The 20,798-nt window shown below is 39.5% G+C and overlaps 1 protein-coding gene across 2 annotated transcripts in view; it reads left to right on the top strand.

The window, feature by feature from the left end:
- Positions 1-20,798, top strand: part of Kbtbd12 (kelch repeat and BTB domain containing 12) — a 51,520-nt gene that overhangs the window by 5,131 nt on the left and 25,591 nt on the right. The window contains exons 2-4 of one of the 2 annotated variants that reach the window (XM_055617425.1): positions 3,957-5,138; positions 8,439-8,709; positions 10,793-10,943. In XM_055617425.1, the coding sequence (XP_055473400.1) occupies positions 4,069-5,138; positions 8,439-8,709; positions 10,793-10,943 (1,492 nt within the window). In that variant the 5' untranslated portion in view covers positions 3,957-4,068. Of the gene's footprint in view, positions 1-3,956; positions 5,139-8,438; positions 8,791-10,792; positions 10,944-20,798 lie in introns of those variants that run through there. The other variant, XM_055617424.1, reaches the window with a different exon arrangement.

Here is a 20,798-nt window from a genome sequence, read left to right as displayed (position 1 = left end):
TCTGCCCATCAGTTGTCCATCAGGCTCAGCATTTGCTTTTACAGTCTATACTGCAGAGGCTTTCAGAGGCCCTCTGTGGCAGGTTCCAAGGTTGTTTCCTCTTTTCTTCTGGCTTTCAGAGGTCCTCTGTAGCAGGTTCCGAGGTTGTTTCCTATTTTCTTTTTCTTCTGATGTCCATCCTCTTTGCCAGGCATTTTTTTTTTTTATAATTTCAGAAAATTAATTTGATCTGTAAAGTCAAAACAATTAGAATACCTTTCAGGGGTCTATAAACAACAATTAGAAGGAATAGATACTTAGCAAATGTGTATGTCCATTTAAAATATTCATAGTAAATGATTCTGCAAAGTGTTTGAAACTATTGTTTCTGTTTTAAAGTAAATTGGGTTTTGTTGCTGTTATTATTTGTATAAACCAATGTTTGAAAAAGAGGAACCACACCCAAATATGCCATTTGTTCAAGAGATTGAATATAGATGCAGATTAGAGAGATAGATATATAGATATAAACAAACAGTTCATCTTTTCAAAGCAAAGCCAACCCCCTTTCTCAAAATTCTTCAGCTGAATTGAAGAAAAGAAATGGAGATTAGACACCCAGACAGGGTAGTGTCCTATTCACAGTCTTAAGAGTGGATTTATTTATAGCTTTGGAGCAGTCGGCAACCTGCCACTTGTTTTTCCAAAGTCTATGAGCTAAGAACAGGTTTCGTAATTTTAAATAGCTTTTAAAAGTCAAAAGAAGAATATTTCATGACACATGAAAATAGGACATGTTAAATTTGTGAAATTCAAATTTCAGCATCCAAAATTGATTTTTCTGGAATACTGTCATGCTCACTTGTTTATGTTTTCCCCCCTATGGCTGCTTTTGTGCCATAAGAGCAAAGTTGAGTGGTTGTGACACAGCCCAGATGGCCTGCCTGGCATATTTACCATCAAGCCCCAGCTTTCCAGCCTTTGCACTAAAAGGAATAAGGATGCAGACTTTGGGGTTTAGATGGAATTGAGTTCACAGTTCAGTCTGTTCCCAAGATTAATGCCTTGGCTGTTTCATGGGAAGCCAGTAGAAAAGAGTAATTCACATGATTGGTGCTTTTTTTCTTTTTTTCCTCTTGAGACAAGATCTGACAGTGTAGTCCTGGCTGTCCTGAAACTCACAATGTAGATCAGGTTGGCCTTGAACTCATAGAAATCCTCCTGCTTCTGTTCTAAAGTACTTGGATTAAAGGTGTGTGCTACCATGCCCAACCTGTAATTGGTGCTTTTTCTGCAGGAGGAGAATAAGGATACAAGATCCTTTGGTATCTGAAAATATAAGATTTCAACCCAGTAGTGTACATAATTACAGCTATCTTGAGCCACTTTTCTCAACATTTCTTCAAATGCCATTTGTACAAGTAAGGAGTCTAGATTGCAAATAATAACATTCCCAATTCAACTTAAATTGTCTCAAAACTGTGAACTGTTGATATAAAACCCACCTTCAAACCCATTGCTCTGGACATTTTGCCTCCTTCCCTGAGTTTGCTTTGTCCTGATGCTGGCTCACAGAGTCATGGCTGCATCAGTGTTTCACATATGGACATCCCAGCCATGGAGTCACGACCTGAATTTCACTGCTATAGGCACCCTTGGGTGTTGTGCCTGTCCTTAACAGTAGAAGGGATGTAGGGGCTGTCCTTCCCAGGGCACACCTAGGGAAGGTGGGTTGGATGCTAAAGAAAGCTCAGTATCACCTACCATAAAATCTATAAGCTATCACCTAGAGAGATGGCTCAGGAGCTAAGAGGACTGGCTGCTCTTCCAGAGGACCCAGGTTTGATTCCCAGTATCTATACTGGCCTCTGTAGATACCACACACACACACACACACACACACACACACACACACATACACACACACACACGACGAACAATTATACATGCAGACAAAATACCTATACACATAAAATAAAAGTAATACAAATTTTTAAATACCACTTTTATAACATGTTCGTGAACAAACATAGATTCATTAGTCATTTAACTTGAATTTCTTGAAAGTACTGATGTCTGTTTTTGGTTTTGGTTTTGGTTTTTATCACAACAGCCAAAAAGTTGCAGCAAAAAGTTCATCAGGTAGAATTTGGCTCCTGTCTTACATATGTGAAGTCCTAGGATTATAATCATAAACTTTGGGTCTTAAGCATCTGAATTCTAAACATTATCAAGACCAGTAGTCTAGGAACTGGCCAAACTACCTGTGGTGTGTTAGATAAAAGGCATCCAATTTGAAAAGTGCACTTTCTGACATCACCAACACTGGTATCCTTCAAGAGATTCTTATACATGAATATAAATAAAATACTAGACTGTAAAAAAAATTACTTCCTTAAAAGAAGGCTATGTTCTAGGCGAAGGGTGTCACTGACCACATGGTATATAGAGCTTGCCTGGGCTCGATTCTCAGATCTGAATGAAAACAATAAACCTTAGGTTCTTTTTAGCCCCAAGTAATAGCTATTGTCCTATATAATGTGATTTGAGCTAGTCATAGTAGGCATAAGAGAAGTCAGACATATAACAACCTCTTAATTGCCCATAATTGGATACTCTTATAGATATAAATAAACAAACAAACCAGAGGTTTGCTTTTTACCAGAAAGCCATCTCCAAAAAAGCAATGTAAAGTAAAGCAAAGCAAAACTTAAAAAAGCAATGCCAGAAGGTCCAGCTGGTAGACTCTTAATGACCATTTCAGTTCTTAGCTTGATGGCTGTTACCTCATGGGCTCTCGTAGTGCTTTTGGGGTCTTTGTCACTCTACAATTAAACATCCTTGCCATGTGTATATCACTTGTTTCTTAAGGTGAAATTTAATTCAACCATCAAAAAGAAAAAAAAAAAAGATGGTCTCTGATGAACTAATCCTTTACTGGGCTCTAGAAAACTGGGGACTTTTTACCCTTCCTAGCTGAAAAAAAAAAAGTATTCCTGGTCTTATAACTGCCACCTTGCTTCCTAAGAAAGAAAGCTTTGCCACCATCACCATTTGTTCTCACTGCCTGTAGCTTTGCAGCCAAGATAGAACTAGAAAAGGATAGAGAGACTAGGACCCTCTCCTCACAAGAGCTCCTGGCTCTGGGAATGCCTTTCTTTAAATCAAAGCAGCTAATTAACTTCCTTGAAACCTCATGTTTGCATCGCCTGGGGAAGGTGAAGGTGACACTACCAGCTTGGAGACTTTTAATTAGACTAGGGCTTTTAAAGGCAAGAAGCAATTCAGTCTGTACCACTGTGTAATAGGAAACAAAGAAAAGCTGGGCAGAGAAGGAGGACACATTTAGGTTTAAGTTTTAAATATCATGAATTCTCAGATCAGCAGTCATTAGCTTGTGCTTTAAAGCTCAGTAGAAATAAAATTTTCATTACCTACCAGTCTAACTAATTTTTCCCATGCCAAAGTTTAATCAGGTTGTGGACTGTGTTTTAGTCATCCCTGGTCCAGGGTCTGTGTAGCCCTAATCGTGGTCCTATGGAAGTCATTACACACATGGTTGTGTGTTGGGCGGGGTTGGGGGGAGTGAGCTTAACCTGCATGTAACACTGCATCTCTTTAGAAATGATATTAACTGATACCTCTGTGCCCTCAGTCTGCACAGTGGCCCTTTTGATAACTGGAAATAGAACTGCAAAATGTGCTTATCATTTTACTTCTTTCTTCCTTCACTCTGAGACTCTCCAGTCTTTGCGGGAGGTGGGAGGAGAAACCATGATGATTAGAAACTATTGCGGTAGCAGTTAATAATTGATGATTTACATATCAAAGTCTTTTTTAGATACAAAGTAGTTGTCTTAAATTGCTCTGTTCTGAATGTATAATATTTTTTTGTAAATACTTCTCAGCACTAATGCTATATGTTAAATATAGAATTTTTTTTCTTAGACAAAACTTGCTTCTTTTCTTACCCTCAGGAATATTTCATGGGATCTCTGTTGATTTGTGAGGAATCAGAAATGCAAATTGCCCCTCAGGAATCAAGCTAAACTCAGAGAAACCTTACTCAGAAATTTCAAGGAGTGCATCATGGAGTGCAAGACTGAGGGAAAAGGGAAATACCAGCATAGTTTGAATTTACTAGATAAAATTAAGAATATGAAAGAATTAGAAGAAATGATTGATGTAGTGCTCATAGCAGAAGAGGAGAAGTTTCCTTGCCACAGACTGGTCCTTGCTGCATTTAGTCCTTATTTCAAGGCTATGTTCACCTGCGGACTACTCGAGTGCACTCAGAGGGAGGTCGTGCTCTATGACATCACAGCAGAAAGTGTATCAGTGATACTAAACTACATGTACAATGCAGTTCTGGAGATCAATAATGCCAACGTACAGACTGTAGCAATGGCCGCCTATTTTATGCAGATGGAAGAAGTCTTTGGTGTGTGCCAGAAATATATGATGGACCACATGGATGCCTCCAACTGCATAGGAATCTATTATTTTGCAAAACAAATTGGAGCAGAAGATTTATCTGATCAGTCGAAGAAGTATTTATATCAGCACTTTGCTGAGGTAAGCCTACATGGAGAAATACTAGACATCGAAGCTCACCAGCTTCTGGCACTTATTAAGTCTGATGATCTGAATATTTCCAGAGAAGAGAGCATTCTGGACTTGGTTCTCAGATGGGTAAATCATAATCAAGCACTGCGCACAGGGCATCTCGTTGAGCTTTTGAAGCAAGTCAGACTGGAACTTATAAATGCTTCCTTTCTAAGGCAGGCTCTGAGAAGGAACACGATGCTCCTTTGTGATGGCAGTTGCATTGACATAATCCAGAATGCATTCAAAGCCATCAAGACGCCCCAGCAGCACTCCTCTAATCTTCGCTATGGCATGGAGACCACCAGCCTTCTGCTTTGCATTGGGAACAATTCTTCTGGAATCAGATCACGGCATAGGAGCTATGGGGATGCCAGTTTTTGTTATGACCCTGTGTCACGGAAGACCTATTTTATCTCATCACCCAAGTATGGAGAGGGTTTGGGAACAGTATGCACTGGGGTAGTTATGGAGAACAATACTATAATTGTGGCTGGAGAAGCAACTGCCACTAGGCTTTCAAGACAAAAGAGCAAGAATATTGAAATCTATAGGTTTGTATCTCACAGCAGGTGTTATACTTTTTGTTTTGTTTTGTTGAGATAGGGTCTTATTATGTTGCATGGCTGGCCTGGAAATCTCTGTGTATACTGGATTGACCTTCAACTCACAGAAATCCACCTGCCTCTGTCTCTGTTCAAGGAGCATCCTTCCTCAGTTACCAGTAGATTGCAAAGTGGGTATGAAGGCTTACAGGAGCAGCAGGCTTTGACTTTCCTGACAGGATTCTTGCAGTTCTATTTCCTGGTATGGCACATGCCTTGTGCTTGTGCCGTTTCTATCTTGAGACCTTAATTAAAGAGCCTTAGGCGCTTCAGATATCACTTTTCTTCCTTATCAAGACAGTCTACTCATCTCTTGATGAGTAGAAAAAACCAGAAATTTTTGTTAATAAGCATCGACCCTGTTATGTGTTTTATTCTGTTCTGAGCCTTAAACATGTTTCATCTTCATTCTAAAAGCCCTCTTTCCCTTTCTTAAAGCAATGTCTAACTGCATACTCACTCCATTGTTTTCTTAACAGTTCCTCCACATTGGTCAGAATTAAGGCAAAAATTACTAATTTCTTCTACCTTTACCTTTGATGTGAAATTGTAAGGAAGGCAACTAGACAGGTTATCAGAAGCATTGCTTTGGGCTCAAATGAGGCATACTTCTTCATAACTGGCCACCACACTGGACTTTAGAAAGCACTGAGAGAGGCCTGTCTCCCTAAGATCCTCGTCTCACAAGACCCTTAATCTCCCAGCATCACTACAGGTCACTTTCATGCCACTTTTTTGATAAATCAGGGAAATCGATTGTCCTATGATATATCTCTGCAATATTATTTTATAATAATTTTATTCTTTTAACATTATTGCTTCTTTGTTTTATTCTTCAGATTGCCTGTGTTGTACACTTTGTAGATGTCCATGCAGGTGTAGTTCTTCTTGACTTGAGGTAGGAAATAGACAAACAGCCTCATAGGCTGTTTCTTTCTATCTTCTGTATCTTCTCACTTTGGCATATGAAATAAGTGAGCATGTAAGTGCCTTCTTTAAATTATGACACTGAATGCTCTTGTCCCTGTTATTTTCCTTTTTATGTCATATTCACTTCCCAGTAATGAGTTTTATAGTTTTTTTTCTAAGCATTTTACCTCTCCATTTTAGGTTCTAAATGTTAAAACAAAATCAGACTGTCAAGTTATTTAGAAAACCATCCTCAACCTTCATGGTGCCGATTTTATCCTATTATGTTTTCGTAAACTGCATCGGAAAACCCAAACCCATTTTGTTTTTTTGTTTTTGTTTTTTTTTTTTTTTTTTTTTGCATATTCACTCAGTCAGGTTTTCTTAAGTGACACCAGCATATGATCTTCCTTATCTTTGAAAATTCATACAATTAAAAATTAATAAAAACATTCCTTGTGATCCCAGGAACTCTGGCTTCCTTTCTAGAATTGCATAGAAGACAGACACTGGAAGGTTTGATAGCTCTGTGCCTTCAGCTGTGACAAGCCACACATACCTCTATGAAAGGAACATGCCTTTCAACTACCCTGTCAAGCCTGAAGCAGAATGTTCTCTAGGGAATGTGAGAGTTGGCCCAGAACAAGTGGGAGAAACTGATTAGATGAGTAACTGTAGAATGTTCCTTAAGAATTGTACTTTCTACAAAGCGTACAGAAGTGTTACACCCGTTTTCTTATTTTTCCTGTTCCTGGGGTTTTGTGGTTTTGTTCCACGTGCACTCTTCTACATTCTTCTGAGACATTCAATTTCAGATATTTTATCCCACTATCCCTGTAAGTAGTTTTGTCTTTCTCATACCAAATGTTTCCAATTACAATTGGAAAAAAAATACACTTACAAGCCAACTATGATGGTGCATGTCTGTAACCAACCATCTGAGAGGTTGAGGCAGGAGGATGGCGAGTCCTAGGCCAGCCTGGGCTACATACTGAGACTTTATCTTTTTTTTTTTTTTTAAGATTTGTTTATTTATTTATATATTATGTATACAATGTTCTGTCTGCATGTATACCTGCATGCCACAAGAGGGCACCAGATCTCATTGTAGATGGTTGTGAGCCACCATGTGGTTGTTGGGAATTGAACTCAGGACCTCTGGGAGAGCAGTCAGTGCTCTTAACCTCTCAACTATCTCTCCAGCCCCAAGACTTTATCTTAAAAAACAAAAACAAGTATCATGAGGCAAGACAAAAGTCAGCCTTAAATAGTACACTCAGGGGCTTCACAATGTACCTAATAATCAGTGACTATGTTGGGTCCCAGAAGGCACTGACAATACTTCTATCTGAGGGCCCACATCTCTCAAGACTCTTCCTAAACTTATATAACTATTAGTGAAGGAAATTACCCAAATAGCCATATCTAGTAGATGAAAATAGACGTTAGATGCTCAGTAGACATCTGCAGATGGGTTTTTTAACAATGCCCTTGATCCAGTTTTAAACCAAAGCTACAACTTTAATAGTGGCCAGGCAAGGTGATACGCACTTTTAATCCCAACATTTGAGACCAAGGCCAGCCTGGTCAAAAGCCAGGGCTACACAGAGAGGCCCTTGGTTTTGTTTTTTGTTTTTTTGTTTTTGTTTTGTTTTTAAATTCGACCTATGTAGAATTTATAGTTAGAAATTCTAACTTGAGACACTTAGATTCTCTGCTTTAAAACCATGATTCCTTCAATGTTGCACTAAAATGCTTTTTCTTATCTAAATATTTGGGATATTTTGTATTTTTGTCTCTTTATCCATTTATGTTAAAGTTAAAAACTGATTTTCTACTTGGAAAGGGGCAGGGAGGAAACCAGGGAGGGAGTGTGGGATTGGGGAGGGAATGAGGGAGCAGGATACAGCTGGGACACAGAGTTAACAAAATGTAACTAATAAGAAAAATAAAATTAAAAAATAAAAACAAAAAAACCCCCTGATTTTCTGAAAAAAATTCTATTGCTGATTTTCTTTAGAGAATAGTCTGAGGTAAGGTATACTTTTTCTACGTCTCTATTTTTCCTAAAAATTTTTAGGGAGGTGAATATGTTTCAGCATATTAGGTTTTGCTCATTGATCCTTGGGGAGGGGGGGTGGAGAAAACAGATATATATTACTATCTTGTGCTAATGATCTATTTCTCGTCCAATTAGAAGAGCCAGTTCACATTGTTTTGTGTTGAAAAGAAGAGTTAAATGTGCTTCTTGGGTGAGTTGTTGCCATGGTAACTCTAATCCTGGTTCTCTCTCTCTCTCTTTTTTTTTCTCTCTCTCTTTCTCTCCCTCTTAACTTGTAGGTATCATGATAGAGGAAACCAGTTTTGGGAAAAGTTATGCACAGCTGAATTTCGAGAGCTCTATGCTCTGGGCAGCATCCATAATGACCTCTATGTCATAGGAGGACAGATGAAAATTAAAAACCAGTACCTCATTACAAACTGTGTTGATAAGTACTCCATAGATCAAGACAACTGGAAACGAGTGTCTCCCCTCCCACTGCAGCTGGCTTGTCATGCTGTGGTAACAGTGAACAATAAACTGTATGTCATCGGCGGCTGGACCCCTCAGGTTAAGAAATTCCTTGCCTATCTACCCGGTGTGGCTGGCTTTGCTAAGAAAAATGTAGCAGTTGTTGAGTATTAAAAGATTATGGCCTACATTTTGGCAAAATGCTTTTTATACCAAACAATATAAACTTAAGTCTTGAAAGTGTCAAAGCAGTTTTAGAAAATTGATTTTTTAATGTGTTATTTATAGACATGGGTTCATTTAGTATTCGTGCTATCCTATGGACTTCATAATTCTTCTCCTACTGACTGATTAGGAAAGGTCCCTATGCCGAGGGGTAGCTGTAGGGAGCATCTAAGTAAATGGAACAGCTGGATCCTCATTCTAGTCCTTTTGTCTGACCGCTGTGTGACCAGTGGCCAGTCTGGGCCCTTTCTACATTTAGGATTCTTGCTACAGGGGCTGGGGAAATGTTTCAGTCAGGAAAATGCTTCCTAATACCCATGTAAAAGCCTGTAATCCCAGCCCTGAAGAGCCAGAGACAGGAAGATCCCTGGGGCATTGAGAACTACCTGGGCTTAATGTCTGACTTGCATATGCACATACACATGAACATGCACATTCACCATGAGTAAGTGCACACACATGCACACACACATTCACACACACACACACACATACACACACACACATAAACACACACACACACAGGTTCTTGCCATTAATGGAAAACCAGAATATTGAATCCCGTGGATGTGATGGCAAGCTGAAACAGAGGTCAGCAGTGTGACCACAGCGGCCCTGTGTCCTTTTGAAGGTCCTCCTGGACCTTTGGCATTTATGGTAGTGTCATCTCATCTGTCCGATGTTCTTCCTGTTTTTCCAGTACAGATTATTTTCACTCCTTGGTTGTCCCTGTGACATAAATTTTTTTTTGCTTGCATTTTCTCTTATTTTATCAGATTTGCCTCATGATAAAATTTATGCTTTTGTATTTCCTTCATAAGCTTGTATAACTTTATACCTATTTATGCTTTATATGTTTCTATTGATGCTGTAGGTCAAACATAGCAAGTAGCTAACCCTGACATTATATGTAGGTAGTTACATTTTTCAAAACTATCCACCTTCACACTGAATTTGCATGAACTTCGAAGCTTTACTTTACTAAAGTGGAGATTAAATATCTAAACCAGAGGAAAGTTAAAGCAGTAAAGGAAAGATTTGTTGTTTCTGAATGAGTGTTGTTTAACAAGGCAGTCTCACTGAGCTTCGGACACAGCTCAAGAAATTGGGCTCTGAGTGCCCACAGCGTCATCGCTCCTGTCATTTTTAAAGGTCTTGACTAAAGTGAGGTGCATGCAACTTTCCTAAGCATGGCAAATATTTCTTTGTTGTAAACTTGGACCCAAAAAAGAGACAGGTAAATTCTAAGCTCAAAGTTTTTATAAAGTTCCAGAAATCACATGTAAAAATAACATTATTTTACCTAAACTTTATGGGTAGAAGCCACTTGTATCTGTGTAAAAATAAAATTATTCAATTTTAACTATCTAATCATTAAATAAATATACAAATATATAAGTGACTATGTAAATATAACCTCAAGTAATTTATGCTAATCCTATTATCTTGAAAATTGAAATCAGTTTATTTACATATAGCTCATAATTATGGTCTAAAATCCTCTAATTACTAAAACAAAAGTGTTTTGAAATTTTTATAGGTTAGAAAAATATGAAGATATCTTATGAATTATTAAAACTAATTCTTCATGAATATTGTAAAAATTCACAACTATGAAGTTTGGTAAGGTTAGGGTTTTACTTTACACACTGTTCAACAGAGCATGCTTTGCTTTTTTTTTTAAAGATTTTTAATTGACTTCATTTTGGGTGTCTAAATGTGAAACTCACCAGTTGCTGTAAGCCAACACTTTAACCCCATTGCACATATAAATCCCTCTGATGTTGACAGAGTACTTACAAACCCCAAGTCTCAGGACCTGGCAAGTCTGTGAGTCTGGGCGAGGCGCTTAACCTCCATTCATCTCCTCTGCTGTCTGCTTTGATTAATTGTGTCCGCACGCTCGCAGAGGCCTCTAAGTGGTCTGTTGTTACATTCGCTGTCATATTTCGTGCAGATGGATCTTCCTGATGAAGAGCCTGATCGATTAAGCAACAAACTATTGCAGTATGACCCCAGCCAAGATCAATGGCGAGAGCGGGCACCCATGCAGTACTCTAAGTACCGATTCAGTGCAGCCGTCGTCAACAGTGAGATCTATGTTCTGGGTAAGAAGTAGCAGACTGCTCAGAGCATAGCCGCTTTCCTCACTTCAACAGTTAGTGCCTGCAGAAAGAAAAGCTTCCCTTCCTCTTGAATCTCAGTTCAAATATATGTGCATAACTGGCCAAAAGCTTGTTTTCTGGAGCAAAAGTCAAATAAGAATAAGTCAGAGTGCATTGGCTTTGAGGGCAAAACCCTTTTAATGGCACCTTCAAAGGCTTTGGAATGCAAAAGCTGCAGTGATCTGTCCTATGGGACACAAGCTGATGAAGTAGAAGAAGCTTTTGTTCACTTGTAGTCAGTAAAATGTGGGGTGTTGCAGCCAACTGTGGTTGTGTTGTTAAAGAGAAAACCACAACAGGGCAGGCTCTGCCTCAGGGCAGATTTTGCAATTTTCTTCATTTTGCCCCACCTTCCACATTTCACTATTGAGTAATTTTTCCATGAATGTTTTTCCCCTTCTCTCTTGACTATGTGTAGTCTGTACTAACTAGCAGGGGCCAGTGAAAGACTTGAGTTCACTAGAAAGCCTAGTGGTTAGTAAGAATTCCAGACATCTCCCATGAGTTCCTCTCCTTCACTCCCTCCCTGCATCTTTCTTCATCATGTCTTAGTCTTCAGAGTATGTTCTTTCCTTCTGACATCACCCTCTATCACCCCCACCTCCCCAGAATATGGGAGGGCTGGGGCCTGAGGCTAACTAGATGACTACCGAGTCTCTGTCTTCCCATCTGCATGGGTGGCAGATTGGAAAAACTGGAGGTGATAAGAGGCAAAGTACTGACAAAGAAAGGGTGAAAGTAAACTAGGCCTCTAATGGAGACAATTAAACACACACACACACACACACACACACACACACACACACACACATAAACACATACAATGAAGGCTGTGGGCTGTTATTTTGGGCTGTTTTCACAGCATGAAGCAAAGCAATTCATATACTCAGATATTAAAGTTGTTTTATTTAAGAACAGTTGTGCAACATAATTTATGATTGGCTCAGTCAAGAGACTCACAATTATAATTAAGTTTTTCCTCTAGGTAAATATCCCTTTCTTTGTTACAATCGGAATTAGAGCTCTCACTAACAAGGAAGTTCACCTGAGCTAGATGTGTAATAAAAATGATGGTGTATTTTGGATAACTGTGGAAAGAGCACCTTAGAGGCAATCATGAAGCCCGCTCTTCATAGCATGGACAAATGTCCACTGGGTGAACAAAAGGTAAATTTAAAGGGACCTACAGCATTTATGTCAGTGAAAGAAGAGTATATGTTATGCTTCAGGAAAGGGAATGGGGTCAGGGAATGGGAAAGAGCAGGTAGGCCCAGGGGTGGCAGCAGCTATCTGGGGTGAGATGAGTGTGATGGGAGTAGAAGGAGCTGAGACAGTGGTGCAGGTGCACTGCTCCCTTGCTTTTCTCATCACAGTGACAAAATACCTGACAAAAAGCAACTGGAAGGGGGAGAGGTTTTCTATGACCAGTGGTTTCAGAGGGATTTCAGTCCACTATAGAAGGTACATCAGAGTTGTCTGTGGCAGTGGGAGTTGGGGGCTGTGGGTAGTTCACATGACATGAACCAGGAAGCAAAAATGTGGCAGGAACCAGAGGTGGGTATGACCTTCCAATTCCCACTCTAAGTAACCTCCTTTAGCCTGACAACCCTGACTCCTAAAGGCTTCACCACCTTCAAAGTAGTACCACAAGCTGGGGCCAAGCATTCAAACTTCGAGCCTCTAGAGGACATTTCAAGCCATATCAACTAGGAACCACATTATGAAGGCCATGTATGAAGACTTAAGAAAACTGAATGGGCAGGAAAAAAAAACACACAGAGAAGCAAGTTCATTAAAGAATGATTGGGAAGATTGGTACAATGAGAACAAATCAAAGGCTGAGAGAAGCCAGAAGTGGGGAGACCAACTAGTAGCTTAGAATCTCAACTCTAGATACCCAGAACTAGGAATGGAATTCATGACCATCCCAATAAGCCTTGTCACCTGTAAAGTTCACTCCAGAGAGTCACTTTGCCCAACATTTGTGCTTAATTCTAGGCTTATGTATAAGTTTTGAAGTGATGTGAAACCCAGTTGTTTCATTTCTGTGGTCTGTGTTCAGAGTTAGTTGTTCACTGTGTATGTAATTGGAATTGAGGCAAATATTATACACAATCCTAAAATTGTTGGTTTGAATAACTCACAGACACCTTGCAATTGATTTTTGACTGTCTGCTTTTGGGTAGCTACATATACCCCACTGTGCTTGGAGAGCCCTGCCAATTACTATAAAAGTAAGGCCTCCCACTGCTCTATGGTGTATTTAATACACAATGCCTCCTGTGTAGACTATAGAGGATCTCCCAAAGAGCAGCCAGTGGCACCTCCTTATCAGGGGGTCAGTGGTGTGTTAACGTGAGGAGGGCACCAGCCCTGGAGTTGAGAAGTAAAATCTTGGCTTCATCACTGATTCTGGTCTAATAAATGTTTTATTATTGTAAAATTAGTTATAACAGTTAAATAAGTTGTATTCATGGTACATTGTAAGTGTTCAGATGATGTTTCACTGAGCTCTTTAATGTTACAGACAGTTAGGAAGATTTGCACTGTACCCCAAAATCTCATATGTTGAAGACCTAGCCATCAGGCTCTAGCACTATTGTGAAATAATAGAAATAATAGAAAACACAAGGTAGGGCCTAGTGGAAGGAGAGTACATCATTAGGCTGTGGTGTCGAAGGGCTTGACTGTAGCATATATTCCAAGCAAATTCTAACTAAATGATAATAATATAGCTCTATTGATGTTAGACAAAATATACTTTAAAAAATGATCTGATTTCTACCTGAAGTGAATGAAGCAAGCAGTCACCCTGTCTTCTTACTAAAAAGCGCTGCAGAACATGACCAACATGTTTGCAAAAACGCTTGAGAGAGGAGCATCAGGAAGGAACACTGAAGCTGCTATAGCACTCAGTGTTTTCTTCCTGTGCCCCATGCCCTGGACTCAACTCAGTCGAAACCCAGAAGTGTATGATGTGTAGACAGAGCTGAGAGAACCCATACAGTTCTGGCCTGAGTTACTGGAGAAGAAACTTGTAATTCTCAGAATATGAGTCTCATCCTAGTTTCTTCGTGTCTTCTGCCTCTCCCTTCCCTCCTCCCTCCTGTCTTAGATCTCTATGCTTAGGCCAGTCCCAGCTAGGATGCCCTTTATAATTGTTATGCAGATCCTCAGGTTTCCTCCATCACACAAACTCCACAGTTCCTATGATACATCTTTGCATTTGCTGACTCTTTCCCTGTCATTTGCTATCAGCTTTTGCATAGCTAAGTGTGGTTGAATGGGAAGACTAGAACTCCAGCTTTCTAGCCAGAGAACCAGTACAGGGAGAAGCTGGAGATGTCAGCCTCATGGAGTGTTGTGATGGACTCTGAGGCTCACTTCAGGTGATGCCTGCTCTGACTGTTATTCTCATACTACAGACACCAAGAACTAAAATTACAATTGAGCACAGCCCAGGCATTAGCTGATTACCCAGGTGATAAACTTCATTGAAAGCATCAAAGAATATTGCAAATGCTTGAACTCTAAGCTGACACTAGAATGACAGTGCACAGAAGGCAGATGGAACCTTCCATTTTGTACCTGACCAGTTCAAACATTGAAGTGGGAAACGAGGAGGGGGGAGGGAAGAGAGAGAAGACGGAAGAGAAGGAGATAGCAGAAGAGAGGAGATCATTGTTATCTCCAGGACTTAAATAAGGACCAAAATGTTAATGATCAGAATATCCAGTACACAGTTCTTATTCAGCAGACAAAAATCCTGGAAAATCTTGAATCACTGGGGGGGAAAAAAAGCAGTAATGAAAGAAAAGGCATAAATGTTTGAATCATTTTTCAAAGGCCTTAAAGCAGTTACTCTAAAATATACATACATATATTATACGTGTATTCATATATAATGAACGTTCTTGAAAAAATACTATAATAGAAAAACCTCATCAAAGAAATAGAAGATACAAAGAAAAACAAAGTGGAATTTTTTTTAAAAGCAGAAAATACTGTTCTACAAATACTGAAGTTCAGGGGTAGGATGCAAAAGCTGATAGCAAATGACAGGGAAAGAGTCAGCAAATGCAAAGATGTATCATAGGAACTGTGGAGTTTGCGTGATGGAGGAAACCTGAGGATCTGCATAACAATTATAAAGGGCCTCCTAGTTATGTCTCTGGGATCTGAAAACTCAAATACCAAGAGTGTGCTCCGCCTCAAAATTATTTACTAATGTCTCAAGAGTTTCAAATTTGTTTAAAGTTGTAAACTCACAGACTCAAGAGGCTGAACCAACCCCAAATGGAAAAAAGCCATAAAACCCACGCCCATGTCACATTGCCAAACTACCCACAAAAAAAGCAAAGGGAAATTAAAAACAAACAAACAAACAAAAAAAGAAACAAGCAAAATCCTTGAATTGTCTACAGGGGAACACAGTACGGTTGACTGGAGATGTCTGCTTAGAAACCACAGAAGCTAAAAGGCAGACAAACACAGCTAAAGTGCTCACAGAGAGGAACCATCAACCTAGAATTCAGCATCCTCTGAAAGCCTCCATCATGAGTGGGCGTGAATAAATGTATTCAAAGATAAAGGGAAGCTAAGGCACTGAATAAAAATGTGTCTGCTAAGGGAAGTAGTTCAGAGAGAGGGAAAAGGTACCAAATGAAAACCCAGAACGGAATGAGCCCAGCAGAGATGGCAAATGTCTGGACAAGTGGAATATCTGCTTTAGCATTCTCAAAAATATGTTTGCAAATTGAAAGTAAAAATTATATTTTATAGTTTTCAGTGTATATGGATATAAAAAATAAGAGATTTATTTAGCATAAAAGAGGATGCCTGAGGGACCTTTAAAGCACTGGATTTTAGTAGACTGAAATGTTAAGACCATGTTCTGGTGAGTAATGTGGCTCACACTTACAATCCTCAAACTTGGAGGAGCAGGAGGATTGCTACAAGTTCACTTGAAGCCAGCTTGGGCTACATTATGATACTCTGTCTCAAAATATCAAGACAAAAAAAGCACATGCTTATAATCCTCAAAGACAAACTATTAAAATGGATACTGTAAATACATTAAGTGACTAAAAAGATGATGAAGTGCTCTGGTGTGGGGCAGATATTTTTGGCCAACATCTCTCCAGCTCTGGTAGTCTTTTCTGAGAAAAGACTGCAGAAAAGGTCCTGCAGAATTTGTCTGTTTCTTGCTTATCTCTTTTAGTATAGTGACCTGCAGCCCTTACTCATGTTGTTTCAGATGCCAGGATCTCCTTTTTATTTATTTTTTCTGTGTATGTGTACATATGATGTGTTTATGTGTATAACATGTGTGGGGTGGAGAAAATAGAGCAAGAGAATGTGCTCATGTGTGGAAGTCAGAGGGCAACCCTGGGTGTTGGTCCTCACCTTCCAATCCTTGTTTTGAGACAGTGTCTCCCTGTTTTTCTGCTGTTACCTTCGCTGGGCTAGCCAGCCTTCAAGCTTCTGGGAATCCCCCTCTGTCTACCCTCACCCCAAGCTTCCTGTAGCTGTGCTGTGATTACAGGTGCACCACTTCACCCGTTTTGCATGTGTATTCTGGGGACTTGAATGTAGGTCCTTGTGCTTGCACAGCAAACATTCTGTCCTCTGAGCCATCTCCCCAACACAGAGGCCCTTTTCCTACACCTAAGCAATACTTCATTTCTAGCCGGCCATCCACTGTTACTGTAGAGCCTGTCTCTATGTCTATGTCTTATGGTAAAAAGTACTGCGATGCAAGAACACAAGTATCTTTTTGAAGCACTTTTCTTCTCCGCAAAGGAAGAATTTCCCAGAAAAGGGATTCGCGCTGTACTTTTGTTTTAATTTTTAGGAATTTCAATACTGTCGTTCATAGGCTGTACCAACCGTCATTCCTACAAACCCTGTTCAATGTCCCTGCTCTTTCATATCCTTGCCAACACTTGCCTTTTAGCTTTTGGACAACAAGCTTCCTAACAGGTGTGAAGGAAGGTCTCACTGTGGTTTTGACATTATGAGTGCCTTTTCTTGTGTCTATTGAACACCGAGTGTCTTCTTTTGGGGGAAACATTTATTTGAGTCCTTTGCTCCTTTTAATCAGGTTGTTCAGGTTTTCATTATTACATGTTATATATTTAGAATATTACCCTATTGTTGTTACATATGTGCTTTCAAAATACTTTTTTTTAACTTTGTTGATTGTTTCTTTTTCCATACAGAAGCTTTTTGGTTTGATATAGTCTCTTTTATTCTGTTTTGTTTTTGTAAGTGCCTCAGATTTGGGTATCATATTTAAAATTTATTTTTAAGGCCGATGTAAAGCAGGCTTTTCCTGTGTTCTCATCTATGACTTTTATGGTTTCAGGTCTTATGTTTTGGTCTTTAATCCATTTGAGTTGATTTTTTGTACAGTACAAGAAAAAGGGTCCAAATTTTTACATGTAAGTATACAGTTTTCCAAGCAGCATTTGTTGAAGAAACTCTCCTTTCCCCCATTGTGCATTCCCAGCACCTTGTCAGAAAATATTTGACCATATGTTTAGGTTTATTTCTGGGCTCTCTGTTCTGTTCTGTAGGGCTATGTGTGTATTTTTGTTCCAGAGCCATATTGTTTTGGTCATTACAGCTTTGTAATGAAATCTGAAATCAGGAAGTTGTGTACCAGGTTCTTTATTTCTCAAGATAATTTGGCAATTCAAGGTCTTTTATAGTTCCATATGAATTTTAGATTGCCTTTCTACTTATGTGAACAATGTTGGGATCTTGATGAACATTGCGTTAAACCCTTGTGTCACTTCAAGAGCACATATTATCTCAATGTATGAACGTGGAATCTTTTCCCGTTTATTTGTGTTTTCCTTGGCTTCTTTCATCTGTGTTTTGTAAGTTTCATGGTTAAAGTTATTAGCTATTAAATCCTTTTTGATACTATAACATATTGAATTGCCTTTTCAGATAAGATGTTCTTAACACAAAGAAACATCATTGATTTTTCTGCATTGATTTTGTTACCTAAAATTTTATTCAACTTATTAATTCTAAAAGCTTTTGTGGACTCTTTGGAGTTTTCTATACACAGGATTGTGTCATCTGCAAAAGGGGATAATGTTATTTCTTCATTTCTTTGTGGATGACTTATTTCATTTCTCATGTTTTCTTTCTTTTAAAAAAAGATTTATTTTTAATTATTTGCATATGTGTATGTGTGTCCCTGTAGGTTTGTATGCGTGGGTGCAGTTGCCCTCAAAGGCCAAAAGAAGGAATTAGGACGTCAGATCTCCTGGACCTGGAGTTATATATGATTGTAACCTGCTGGATGTGGGTGCTAGGAACCAAAGCTGGGTGCCCTTAAAGAGCAGTACAGGTTTTTAGCCACTGAGCATCTCTCCAGCCCCTTGTCTGTTTTCTCTTACTAGTGTTTCCAGTGCCCTGTTGTGTAGATATTAGAAGAACTGAAGTCATGCTTCTGCCCAGTTCTCATGGGAGAAGCCCTTCTTCTTCACTGACTGCAGTACTGGCCTCAGGATTTTCAGTTTTCCCTGTGTTAAGAAATTTTCTTTCTGTAGATTTTGTCAAGAATTTTGCTTTTTAAATCATGAGTAGATGTTGAACTTTGTCAAATGCTTTGTATGCATCTATTGAAGTGATCACATGGTCTTAATTTTCTTTTAATATTTATTTTCTGCGGGAATAATTAGCTTGTCAAAGGTAATTCTTACTGTGTGAGGCAGACTGTGGGTGCTCTGTGAGCATGAGCTTATTTTAGGTTAACACTGGTTGCCAAACCAGGAATGGATTGCTGTCACTTAGAATTGTGGCTTCTGTTTATTACTGAGGTGGCTGTGTGTCAAGCCAGCCCTAGAGGAAGCTCCATAGGGTAAGTCAACTTACTGCCTTTCAGATAAGTAGACTGCACCCCCACCCCAGGGGCCCTGGAGGTCACTGAAGAAAGCTGTTGCTGATTGATTAATCTTATCAAAAATTAGTTCTGAGCTGACTTATTATGCCTGTAGGAAGGCTTGCCTTTTCCTAGGCATGTGGGACTTTTGTATATCCCTGTTTTGATTTTTTTTTTTATCAGTCAAGCAGCAGCAGGGAGCAGCAGGAGCTGTCCGGATACCCACCATCGTTGCTCACTCTCCTTAATGATGGAGTTGTGTTTATGGGTCTGCGTGTTGAACAGCATGAGCTCACCCCGCTTTTGTCTATAAAGCATTTGTTGAAACATTTGTTAGGTCAGTTGGCTGTGTAAGTTTAAAATTTGGTAACAACACATCAAACCATGCAATGATTTAGTTAATTAGTTATAAGAAACAAACAAACAAAAAAAACTGGAGGGCAGTCTGGTGGAGTGATCTAGGTCTTTCCAGGTCTGCCCCAGCAATGCCCTCATGCTTCCCCAATGTCAGCTTGCTTGCCTATCATCTTGCTTGGAGAGAAATTGATCTGACTTATCAGTGGTGCTAATCCAGGTTCAGATAAAGAATCCACAATGGCATGGATTTCTTTTTAGCAACAGAAAATCCTAGGCTATGCTTTCATCCTTAAATACCTGAGCAAAGGAATTTAACTTGGTTTCCTGTGTCCTGAGAGGCCTAGGATTAACAGTGTTCTGTATCAGCCAATGTTGGGGGAGAATTTTGAGGACCGCTGAAGTCCAGCATCCCTATAGCATGGATTACTATCCTTGGGACCCTACTCTCTGTGTTTGTTTGTCACAGGGAGGGCCCATCGCTTTAAATTCTTCTCAGAAGACAAAGTCCCTCCCTAAGAGCAGTACAGGAATTAGTCTCCATGGACATCACAGACCTGAATCCCAGAGAGGGAAAGAGAAAAGCATGTGACCTCCATGAAGCAGCCGCACCTATGACATTTGTCTTTGGGTCTCATAATGGTCACCCTTCTATTCCAGGAAGATTTTACCCTCTCCCACCTCTCCGTGCAAGCACATTTTTCATTGTTGTGTTTTATCAATATTGCTACTATTGGTGTAAAATGTCTCTATATCACATTCCAAATTAACCACACAAGCAATGTTTTAGGAGAACCAGATTACTAAATTAGAACTGTCATCATAATTTAGTAACTAGTAAAGCAAAAAATACCATCAGAGGTATCTTCTTAAGTATCCAAAAAGGTGACTAATGGTTCTAAAAGGCCCTTGTTCTCCTGATCTTAGAAGTACTTGCCATGAACACCTGCTTTTTAAGTCTAAGGGTTTTTTTCATGTACCAAATGCTCTAGGGGTTATCTGGAGAACCACAATTCACAATCCCTGTGTTGGCCAGATTTCCATCATTGTGATTACTGCTAGAGGTGATTTATCAGCCTAAAGGAGAAAATGTTTTTCTGGCTCACAGTTAAAGGGGAGTTGTTTGATGCTATCGCTGCCAAGCCAGTGGCTCCTTCTCCTTCTCCATCTCCATCTCCGTCTCTCCGTCTCCCCGTTCTCTGTCTCCATCTCCATCTCCTCCATCTTCATCTTCCTCTTCCTCTTCCTCTTTCTCTTCTCCTTCTTTCTCTCTTTTTCAGATCTGAGGACTCGACTCAGGGCCTTGCAAGCACTCTGCAACTGAGCTAAACCCCAGCCCTCAAGGCTTCTTTTCTTAAAGGTTCCACCACCTCCTAACAGTCCCTCATGCTGATGACAAGCAGTTAAGACCTGGGTCTTTGGTGGCATTCCAGATCCAAAATGTACCACACCCTAATGGGCATGCATTCAATTCCTTGGCCTTTCTGAGTTTTTGAAAATGCTTCTACATCAGCAATTTTTCATCCCAGTGTATTTTTTTTCTG

The sequence above is a fragment of the Psammomys obesus genome, unplaced genomic scaffold (assembly GCF_907164565.1).
Source record: "Psammomys obesus unplaced genomic scaffold, mPsaObe1.curated_primary_1811, whole genome shotgun sequence".
Classification (NCBI taxonomy): Eukaryota; Metazoa; Chordata; class Mammalia; order Rodentia; family Muridae; genus Psammomys; species Psammomys obesus.
Note: the sequence above shows the minus strand (reverse complement) of the source record. Positions and strands in the feature narration are given on the sequence as shown.